Source organism: Xyrauchen texanus, chromosome 12 (assembly GCF_025860055.1).
Source record: "Xyrauchen texanus isolate HMW12.3.18 chromosome 12, RBS_HiC_50CHRs, whole genome shotgun sequence".
NCBI classification, from domain to species: Eukaryota; Metazoa; Chordata; class Actinopteri; order Cypriniformes; family Catostomidae; genus Xyrauchen; species Xyrauchen texanus.
Window position 1 is genome coordinate 24,864,119 of NC_068287.1, and position 11,811 is coordinate 24,875,929.

General features: G+C 39.8%; 1 protein-coding gene across 2 annotated transcripts in view; it reads left to right on the forward strand.

Annotated features, from left to right (window-relative positions):
• LOC127652731 (trinucleotide repeat-containing gene 6C protein-like) overlaps positions 1-9,978 on the forward strand; it is an 84,114-nt gene extending 74,136 nt beyond the window's left edge. For both annotated transcript variants that reach the window (XM_052139060.1, XM_052139061.1), the window contains 9 exons: positions 2,474-2,557; positions 2,648-2,894; positions 3,389-3,553; positions 3,666-3,854; positions 4,439-4,588; positions 7,242-7,457; positions 8,973-9,046; positions 9,143-9,282; positions 9,576-9,978. In XM_052139060.1, coding sequence (XP_051995020.1) covers positions 2,474-2,557; positions 2,648-2,894; positions 3,389-3,553; positions 3,666-3,854; positions 4,439-4,588; positions 7,242-7,457; positions 8,973-9,046; positions 9,143-9,282; positions 9,576-9,948 — 1,638 coding nt within the window. In that variant the 3' untranslated portion in view covers positions 9,949-9,978. The remainder of the gene's footprint in view (positions 1-2,473; positions 2,558-2,647; positions 2,895-3,388; positions 3,554-3,665; positions 3,855-4,438; positions 4,589-7,241; positions 7,458-8,972; positions 9,047-9,142; positions 9,283-9,575) is intronic.
• The last annotated feature ends 1,833 nt before the right edge of the window (positions 9,979-11,811 follow it).

Here is an 11,811-nt window from a genome sequence, read left to right on the forward strand (position 1 = left end):
TTATAATGTATTAGCCCGTGACTCATTGAATCATGATATGCGTCACTGTGCATTTGTAATCGTGAAGAAAATGTCGACGGCCCGAAAGCGTCCGTCTGACGTAGGTATACATTGACGTGTCCTTAGACAAGCCTTATAATAAATCTCGGACTGAATGACGAATTCAATTGCCAAATGGATTGCTTTGAACTGTAGGCCAGTGGTAGGCTTATGTTCAATAATATGGATATAAACAATATACTGCATTCTAAAGCCACTTTTTGTATTGTCTTTTTTAATGCTTATCTTGTGTGCCTAGATAATAGAATGCATTTAAAATGTTGGTATAATTTCTTTTTAAATACAGTCAGGTCCATAAATATTGGGACATCGACACAATTCTAATCTTTTTGGCTCCATACACCACCACAATGGTTTTGAAATGAAACGAACATGATGTGCTTTAACTGCAGACTTTCAGCTTTAATTTGAGGGTATTTACATCCAAATCAGGTGAACAGTGTAGGAATTACAACAGTTTGTATATGTGCCTCCCACTTTTTAAGGGACCAAAAGTAATGGGACAGATTAACAATCAAAAAATCAAACTTTCACTTTTTAATACTTGGTTGCAAATCCTTTGCAGTCAATTACAGCCTGAAGTCTGGAACACATAGACATCACCAGGCGCTGGGTTTCATCCCTGGTGATGCTCTGCCAGGCCTCTACTGCAACTGCCTTCAGTTCCTGCTTGTTCTTGGGGCATTTTCCCTTCAGTTTTGTCTTCAGCAAGTGAAATGCATGCTCAGTCGGATTCAGGTCAGGTGATTGACTTGGCCATTGCATAACATTCCACTTCTTTCCCTTAAAAAACTCTTTGGTTGCTTTCGCAGTATGTTTCGGGTCATTGTCCATCTGTACTGTGAAGCGCCGTCCAATGAGTTCTGAAGCATTTGGCTGAATATGAGCAGATAATATTGCCCGAAACACTTCAGAATTCATCCTGCTGCTTTTGTCAGCAGTCACATCATCAATAAATACAAGAGAACCAGTTCCATTGGCAGCCATACATGCCCACGCCATGACACTACCACCACCATGCTTCACTGATGAGGTGGTATGCTTTGGATCATGAGCAGTTCCTTTCCTTCTCCATACTCTTCTCTTCCCATCACTCTGGTACAAGTTCATCTTTGTCGCATCTGTCCATAGGATGTTGTTCCAGAACTGTGAAGGCTTTTTTAGATGTTGTTTGGCAAACTCTAATCTGGCCTTCCTGTTTTTGAGGCTCACCAATGGTTTACATCTTGTGGTGAACCCTCTGTATTCACTCTGGTGAAGTCTTCTCTTGATTGTTGACTTTGACACCTACCTCCTGGAGAGTGTTCTTGATCTGGCCAACTGTTGTGAAGGGTGTTTTCTTCACCAGGGAAAGAATTCTTCGGTCATCCACCACAGTTGTTTTCCGTGGTCTTCTTTTGGTGTTGCTGAGCTCACCGGTGCATTCTTTCTTTTTAAGAATGTTCCAAACAGTTGATTTGGCAACACCTAATGTCTCTCAAATGGGTTTGTTTTGATTTTTCAGCCTAACGATGGCTTGCTTCACTGAGAGTGACAGCTCTTTGGATCTCATATTGAGAGTTGACAGCAACAGATTCCAAATGCAAATAGCACACTTGAAATGAACTCTGGACCTTTTATCTGCCCCTTGTAAATGGGATAATGAGGAAATAACACACACCTGGCCATGGAACAGCTGAGCAGCCAATTGTCCCATTACTTTTGGTCCCTTAAAAAGTGGGAGGCACATATACAAACTGTTGTAATTCCTACACTGTTCACCTGATTTGGATGTAAATACCCTCAAATTAAAGCTGAAATTCTGCAGTTAAAGCACATCTTGTTCGTTTCATTTCAAATCCATTGTGGTGGTGTATAGAGCCAAAAAGATTAGAATTGTGTCGATGTCCCAATATTAATGGACTTGACTGTATCTGTATTTTATTTATAATTATTTCAATAAAACTGTTTATAATTATTTAATAATGGTATATTGAATTGTTGTTATTTGAGGGGCTTTCTCAACTAATATTTATGTATGCGATTCATTGCGATTAATTTGATTAATTAATCGGCATACCATGTAATTAATTAGATACAACAATTTCATCAATTGACAGCCAAAGTACTTTTATAAGTTAATTTGTCAAATTGCTGGAACATTTCAAATAAATTAGTGATTACAAATTTTATTTTTAAAGCCATAAAAATGGTGAAAAATTGGCCATTCACAAGATATACAGTATTCTTTATACTTGAAAAAAAATTTAACTTAACATCTTGATGTTCTTTTGGAAAAAATAATATTCCCAGTTACAGAATATGTTTTGATTTGCCAATATAAAGTCTTAAATTTCAATCTTTCAACCACAAGTCGACAATTTCAATGTCTTAAATGTCTCATTGTAATGTCAGGTTGTCTTTGATTTTGCAGGCGTACCAGCGTTTACAAATTCAGCAGCAGATGTTGCAGGCACAGCGCAGTGTTTCTGGACCCATCCGACAGCAAGAGCAGCAAGTGAGAAGTTTATTCCCACTTCACTTTTTAAGGGATATATCACCCAAAAAAGAAAATGTTGCTATCATGTTAATCCATGTCCACTTGCAGGTTGCACGTACAATCAATAACATGCAGCAACAGATTCAGCAGCATCAGCGGCAGCTGGCTCAGGCTCTGCTGATGAAACAACAGCAGCAGCAACCACTCCACTCTCACCCGGGCCTGCATTCCAACACAGGCAAATCAGCTCTGGACACGTTTTCAGCCCACCCCCAGGCCTCCAGCCTCTCCGTTTCTGACCTTCAGACCAAAGAGCCACAATCTTCTCCAAACTCCTTCTCCCCCTACCCTATGTGTGAGTACCAGTCTGTTATTGCTCTCTTTTTCACCCTTTTCCTTTCTGTTTAGACCAAGTTCCAGATAGTCTTCAATATTTTGGGGAATTAATTCTTCTTTAAGATTCATAAAGCTGCCTTTGTCAAATGTTGACTCATCCTGTATAAATTATTTATTGCTGGGAAGATGGTTTTACTTTGAGGGGTGAAAATGATAGTGAGTCAGAGCACAGACTGAGTATGCAAGTTGAGTGGAGCAATAGCTATTTTTCCTCCGTGCTCAAAGTGTTCTGTAATCACGCTGCTCCAACTCCCCTCTAGGTTTTCCATTTCCCTCAACTCACTTATTTTGTAGCACAATTTGCAGCCAGTTACTGATCGAATGTAAAGTTCTGTCAATATGTTTTTTATATAACAAACCTCTGGATATATGATATAAATAATATATTAAATATGCAAATGGTTACACCGTTGAGTCCAAGTTGATGTTTGCATGTTATATGTCGCTCTATAGCTGGATTGAACCCTAACATGAATGTAAGTTGCATGGAGATGGGTGGCCTGTCCATGAAGGACTCTCCTCAACCCCAGTCACGCCTGTCTCAGTGGACACACCCTAACTCCATGGATAATCTCTCTGGTAACTCCTCTCCAATGGAGCCCAACTTCAGCAAGCACGGTATGAACCAGAGGAAGCATCACTATTATTTGGCATAATGCTCAAAATGCTTCTTGAGATCAGCAGATGGGATGAAACTGATGAAATCCATTAAACAACCTTTATTTCACAGGTTCCATCTCTGGTGGTCCCAATCTGGGTCCTCCAAGCAAGCCCCCGCTGGATGACTCCTACAATCCCTACAATCTGATTTCCAGCTCTGAGTCTCCTGCCAGCCCTTTGGCACATCATGATAGCTGGGGCCAGAGCAAGAACACCAATGACAAGATCTCCAATGGAACCAATGTCAACTGGCCTCCAGGTGATAGACAAAAGACTTAGTTTAACTCACATCTCTTAACTATTTGAAGAAAATTGCATGAAACTTATTATTGTATTGAATTACACTTATTTAATCAGAATTCAATTACATATACAATTAAAGACCCCATGAAATCACTTGATGAATGCAGGGTTCTCTCCTGTGTTGATGTAATCTGTTAAAGCAGAAAGTGTGAGTGAGACATATCGAAGGGATCTTACCATTTTTTTAAATGACTAAAATATTCATTTTTGTAATGTCACAACCATGAACCATCATTTGCTTCTAGCTGGATGCAGGTAATTTTAGGAAGAGGCACATGCTCATTCTAGAGAGCATTTGATTGGACATTGTAATCTGAGTAGTACAACATGAGTCATCAGTATTTTTGTTCCATTGTACTGGAGGAGAAAGACTGCAAATTTAAACTTCATACATAGGCAGGTTAATTTAGTCAACTTTTAGGATAACATTATGAAACTCAAATTTTTGAGTCTTTAATTGTAAGATTCTGAAATCACTTAAACAAGTTGTAGACAAAACCAATTAATCTTACTTGATCTGGTTCTTATGAAATCCCCCAGAGTTCTGCCCAGGAGTACCCTGGAAAGGGCTGCAGAATATTGACCCTGAAACTGACCCCAATATGACACCAGGGAGTGTTCCCAGTGGGCCCACAATCAATACCAACATTCAGGATGTTAACCGCTATCTGCTGAGAGACAGAAGTGGAGGTAAGATGACTCATCACTTTTCCCTCAAAGGAGACAACTTGCACAATTTTCTGTCTGATGGCACTTGAAGCACTTATCCTGCAGAATTTAGCTTCAATCCTGCTCTTACACATCTGCCTGTAATTTTCAAGTAATCATTAGCTGGTTTCGGTGTTTGATTGGAAAGCTAAATTAAGTTATTCATGTAACACAACCTTTAGTGAGATATTTATATATACTGTATATTTTAGTGCTGTCAGTTGATATATTTTTTTAATTGCGATTAATCGCATACTTTTTTGAAGTTAATTACGATTAATCGCAGATTTTGAAAGTGTTGAAATTTTACAATAGATATACTTCTTTTCTTGTCAAATGCATTTATTTCCATCTTAGGAAAGAAAACAAAACCATATGTATTTATATGTACCATATGCTTTATTAACATTTTCCAAACAAGCTTTCCACAATATAAAGACAGAAATGGGCTTGTTTTCCACCAAATATTAATCATAACCGATCCTCTACATGGTAGTCTAATGGTTAGATGCAGACCTAGAGAGGCCTTCAAGCCACATTGTCTCACACCCACTGTGAAATTTGGAGGAGGAACGGTGATGAACTGGGGGTGCTTCAGCAAGGGTGGAATCGGGCAGATTCGTCTTTGAGAAGGATGCATGAATCAAGCCAGATACAAGGTTATGCTGGAAGAAAACTTGCTTCCTTCTGCTCTGACAATGTTCCCCAACTCTGAGGATTGTTTTTTCCAGCAGGACAATGCTCCATGCCACACAGCCAGGTCTATCATGGTGTGGATGGAGGACCACCTGATCAAAACCTGTCATGGCCAGCCCAGTCTCCAGACCTGAACCCCATTGAAAACCTCTGGAATGTGATCAAGAGGAATATGGATGGCCACAATTCATCAAACAAATCCGAGATACTTGAATTTTGGTGCCAGAAGTGGCATAAAGTCACCATGAATGAAAATCGCATAGAATCGCATAAAGAGAATGGCCAGACTGGTTTGAATTGACAAAGTCTACTGTAACTCAGATAAACGCTCTGTACAATTGTGGTGAGAAGAATTGGTAGGTGCTGTTTTGGCGGCACGAGCGGTGGTTTTAATGTTCTGCTTCATCGGTGTGTGTATATATATATATATTTTTTTGCCATGTATATGTCATTTCCCACTTACATTGCCATTGGCATGATAACCATAATTAATTTTTTTCATTATATTTCTGAATTTGAATTCTTGCCTATTGTGTTTGGGGCACATCATAGGTTCCACCCCAACTTCCTTACAGAGTGAGGCTCTGCCTCCCTGCAGCAACTGGCCTATACAATCCCCATAATACTCTTTCTTAACACATACTGTTCAACCTCTGCCTAGCATGGGGCCTAGAATGGTGCATCTGGCTAAGTGTGGTCCTTTCCCCCATAGAGAGCTCTGTCACACCAGCTTTCATTCGTACATTATATTCCCTCAGTGGTGTTAGTCAGACACTGTCCCTGTGTGCAGCATGGTCTCTGTGGCCCTGTTTACACCTGGTATTATCATCCATCTTGGGTGATCCGATCCACCCTATTCTGGATACGGGGCGGGGAGCACCAGCTCATTCACATTTAAAGACACACACACAAAAACGGCTAGTTTTTTTCCCACCCAAAATTTAATATCGTCAACCGATACATCTGTGCATCCCTAGTTCGAATTATTTCCCATGGATGATGAAACATAGATTTTTATGTGATATGACTGTATGAAAGCACACATTTTTGGATTCTAGAGGGAGAGTGCATACCAGTGTAAGCAGCAGTTCGCAATCTCAGTCTGACAAACATTTTTAAATAGCGAAACATGACAGGGACATTTTACACCACAAAACTTACAATTATTCATAAAGAAATAAATGTGCATATTCATAATGAATTAACAGAATAAACAATAAAAGCCTTATATTCGCATTGGTCTCGTGACATTACTATTTCATTTAATCTCCATGTATTAAGACCAACTTTAAATTGATAAAATAAAATTAACTTTCCACCCCAGAGATTGATTATTTAGACATCACTATTTTAAATATCTTAAATGTCTAGTGATTAGATAAGTGTTCACTGGTGACAAATATATATGACAAAATACATTTCAGGTGTGCTTTTAAATTTGGGGGCCACATCTGATATGTTCTTTGATTGTAATCTTTACCATAAGTGTTATTTTTAATTCAACTATTAAAAATAACTACAAAACTACAAAATTATTTGATTATATAAAATGCCCATCCCTATGACACTCTATAACTCTGATACTCTGGAGTGATCCATTCCGAAAGTGTTTTGAATCCCTTTCACATCTGTATTTAGCGATGTCCTATTGTGATTGGATCATTTGAGACTGATGTAAATACCAGGTGTAAATCTGTTATTTTGTGAGAAGGAAGGAGTGATAGTGCATTGCTCTGCCCTCACTGTGTGCCCCTCTTTTTTCTGTCTGCTGCGACACCTCAACGACTTTGACTCTGCTGTGAAAACAACTTTCACCACCTTAGTATATCTAATTCTGGAGCGCTCAGAATTGGACTCCGTAAATATTATGTCAGTCAGTATGCTATCTGTGGTTTTCCTCTTTTGCCTTTTTTCACACATTCATCTTTCTGTTTCACAGGCAAGCTGTCTGACATGAAGTCCACCTGGTCCCCGGGGCCTATCTCACACAGCCAGGCTTCTCTGTCCCATGAGCTTTGGAAAGTCCCTCAAGGACCCCGCAACACAATGGCTCCCACCCGGCCACCCCCAGGCCTGACCAACCCCAAGCCCTCCTCCACGTGGGGCGGAAACACTCTTGGCTTGGTGGCTGGCTGGAGCAGCTCCTACTCATCAGGTGCCGATTTCCTCAATTTAGCTGAATGGCACAGTTTAATCAGGATTTGTGTTTTTGTAGAGCTATACTTAAGTGTTGGTGTGGGTGTATAGAAATGACTGTTCTGTGTGGGTGTGAACGAAGGTCAAAAACTTTAGGTAAGGATGCAATGATTGGAGCGTTTGTGATTACAGGCTTTGGTGGTGTAGCGAATGTGCTGTTTTGTGGTTTTATGTCTCGCATGTGTTATTTCTTATTCAACATTCCCATGCTGTTGTATGATCACACTTCCTTCATGTTTAACTGCTCTGCTCTGTAGTTAGAGTTTTTGCAGTAGAACAGCTTAATCTGTAAACATTGAAATGTTTAAATATGCTGTTTAGGATAACGTTAAATATATGAATGTTCACAGAAGATGTTAACAGGTAAACATTTTGAACAGCAATACTGCGCAGCGATACTGTTATACTTGGACTGTGTTATAGTGGGTTCCTGTAAATTCCTTAATGGAATTATTTAAATTGAATGATTATGTCAACATTAAATTGTCCAAATAATTTTTCTTCCATAATCTGACAAATTTTAGACTGAAACATGATGTCTAATGAGAATAAATGTCAGATGGTCCTTGATTTTATCCATCTGGAAATGGATTGTGTAGAGGCGCTGTTACATACCAAAATATAGACAGACAGTTGGAGAGGGATTAAAAAAAATAAGACCGATTTGATGAATGATAGGGCTGGGTATTGAAACAGATTTCCAAATTCGATTCCGATTTACAAGCTCTCGATTTCAATCAATTCTGATATCGAATTATATGGGTACATTTCTGTTACAATGTCCATTTTGCCTACATATTAAACAAATATCTCTCTCAGCTAGCGCTCTTCATTTGAAAGGAACCTTCTAGGTACAATTCGAAAATATAAATTTTACAAATTATATTTTATCATTAGTTTTACATCAAATTGGTCACATTTTAAGGTTTTGAATAATGTTAAAATTCAGTCTATTCCATCAATTAATGTCTTGAAATTGGACATTGATATGTAGAAGACATGCTAAACTGGTACGGTCACTTTAAGGCTAGCGGCATCTGCCAGTAAGCGCATATAACGAGAGAAGATGAAAAAACGTGAATGATTAGATGATATGTGATTAGAATTAAATGTTTATTTTTTGTTGTTTTTAAATAACAACTAACTGTAAAGAACAGAATGAGTATTAAAAGTGACATTATTCAATCATACTGTATATGGATCAGTGGATCTCTTCTTTGGACACACAGAATGAACAAAACATTTACTCTCGACACACACTGAAAGTATCTCGCTGAAAATAACTACTTTGCCTCTATACTGCTCAATCACTGATGGGCATAGAATAAAAGATTGGTCATGGGATTTAAGAATCAATATCGAAATCGTTTATAAGATCGTGATGCATCAGAAAATTTATATTTTTACCCACTCCTACTGAATGATGTCAATTTTTATTCCATGTTGACTTAAAAGCATTCTCTCTCTCTCTCAGTAGGTACCACATGGAGTACAGATAGCTCCAGCAGAAGCACTAGCTGGTTGGTTCTGAGAAACCTCACCCCGCAGGTACTGTATCATGATGGCAACATGATTACTGTGATATTTTTTCTTCTTGTGCGCAGTGTTATATTTATGCTTCTCTCTCTGTTGTGTGCTGTGTAGATTGATGGTTCTACACTGCGGACACTGTGCATGCAGCATGGCCCGCTCATCACATTCCATCTCAACCTGACGCAGGGCAATGCTGTGGTGCGCTACAGTTCGAAGGAGGAAGCTGCCAAAGCACAGAAGTCCCTACACATGTACATATATCTTCCTTTTTATTTTCATTATGAGTTGACTTCTTTATTTGTATGATCAGTGATGATTGGCATTCTGCTTTCTCTCTCTTATAGGGATAGTTCGTCCCAAATTCAGCATTTACCAACCCTCTTATTGTTCCAAACTCATATGACTTGGCCTCAGTCGCCATTCACTTTCATTGCATCTTCTATTAATATTCTCTCCCTATTAACATTCTGCCTAACATCTCCTTTTGTATTTACAGAAGGAAGTAATTTTTAGGAAAACTAACACTTATATGCCTGTTTTTCAGGTGTGTTTTGGGAAACACCACTATCTTAGCAGAGTTTGCTGGAGAAGAGGAGGTGAACCGCTTCTTTGCACAGGGTCAGTCTCTTACGCCCACCACCAGCTGGCAGGCCAACCCTGGCACAAATCAAACGCGGCTGGGGGGTGGAGGGACGGCGGCCACGCACCCTATCGGCCACTGGAACAGCAGTAGCTTGGGAGGATCAGCCGGGACAGGGTCCGGGGTTAAGTCGAGCAACGAGCTGCTGTGGGGGGGTGTACCGCAGTACTCCAGCCTATGGGGGCCACCCGGTGCTGAGGACAGCAGAGTGGTTGGCAGCCCCACCTCAATCAATACATTTCTTCCTGGAGACCTGCTTAGCGGAGAGCCCATGTGACAGTGCCAAGCACTTGAAAGACAAGCAAACCCCCCCAGCAAAATATGAAAGAAAAAAAACATAACTAGAAAAAACCAAGCAAATCATTTGGTGATAATCAGCATCAGTGGAACTGTGAACCAAGAGACAGGAGGCCACATTTGTGTAGAGGCTGCTGACATTCTTCCTCTTTTTTTTTTTTTTACTTTTTTTGGTGTTATTGGTATCATTAGGCTTGGGTTACAGTATTCTATAGACTTCTTATGAAACAAGAAGAATGGTGACTAAAAAAAAGTTCAACTTTACCAAGTCTTTTCTCTAATAACTGATACCAGTGTGAAAGTGTATTTTACTACAACTGATGAGACAAGCTGCCATTTTTTAACATTTTTCTTGCACGAGCACATCCTGTCAGTCCAATCGCAGCATATCACAACTCCCCCTTCCCGAAGAATCAAACATCATTCCAAATAAACCCCCACTCCCTTTTTGTTGGACTGGATTAATGGCTTTTTCAGTTGACTTTTGGATTGTTTGGATTATTTAACAGCACTAAACTTAGCCTTAACTGCTGATCAGTCCTCACTCCACTCTTACTCGAGACTTTCTGAAGAAACTCATCTGAGAATTGCACATTTTCTCATTTCTGAGCCAGCGGAGAGCAAAGGACTGTCTCGCGTTTTGACCTCACACAAACAAAAGCCACAGCGTACACGCACTTGTCCTCCCTCTTTTCCTCAGTTCCTGTCCTCCGTACTCTTCAAAGAGTATACAAGTATCTGGCCCCGCTGCACTTTTGAGGCATTTGCTTTTAAGCAGAAGGACAGCTGAGGGCATGTGCGTGTGTGTGCGAAATATATTAACCACTGCTCATGAAAACTGTATATGAAACACTTTCAATGGGAATGGATGGACTACTTTTGAGATTAATCCATTTCTTGTATCTCGCGTTCATTTTGCTAAATGACCTCAGTCTTTTAAGGCCCGACGGTCTCTCAAAAGCATTATTGTCCTTTGTCTGACGTGCAATATATGCCACAGACTCTTCCGTCCATATTTACCCATTGCTTTTGCTGATAAAATGGTAGGAGATTTTTTTGGGGACGGCTGAATCAAAGACTCGTCTCCTTTCACATCCACTAAGCGTGGGACTGAAAAGAAGAGAAGGTGTCGTTTTTCAGTGTGTAAGCCCATGGTGATGAGACATTCACAAGCACTTCCTCTACACACTCAAGGACAGTGACTACAGGGGCACAGGGGCTTCAAACCAAATTAGAGGTGTTTCTTGTAACCCAGTAGACAAAGTGCATTTTTTTCTGTATTTGGTACAAAAGTATGGAACAAAGACTGGTTTTAAAAGGGGAAGTTTATTCATAGCACTTAGCAAGAGCGTCAAGCTCCAACTTCAATGCCAACAAATTACACATTGATGTGTGAAACTGACAAAAAAGCAACGATGAAAAGCAATCTACAGAACTTCTCCATGGTCCTTTTTGAATTCTAAATAGATTTTGGCATTTATTTTCTCGTCTTGTCTTTCCATGATCTTTTGACTGCAAGTCGGACATTTAAAAAATTGTAGCAAAATGAAGGGATGTCTGATGAGAAAAAAAACAACAACAGGAGACTGAAGCGTTCACATGTTTTTTTCTTTAAGATATATATCAAAGTAAATATCACTGTTACAGTACTCCAAAATCATTAGCCTTTTTGTCTGGAGATGCTACACATGTTGTAATGTTCTAATGGATTCTGCAGGGCCCTTCCTCCCTGGAGGCCCTGCCTACCTGTATGATAAGTTTGGCCATTGAGTGCCTATCTGCTGTGGTGCCTCAGGATGCCCACACTCTGACTTTTGATTCGCTGTGCCAGGCCAGCGCACCG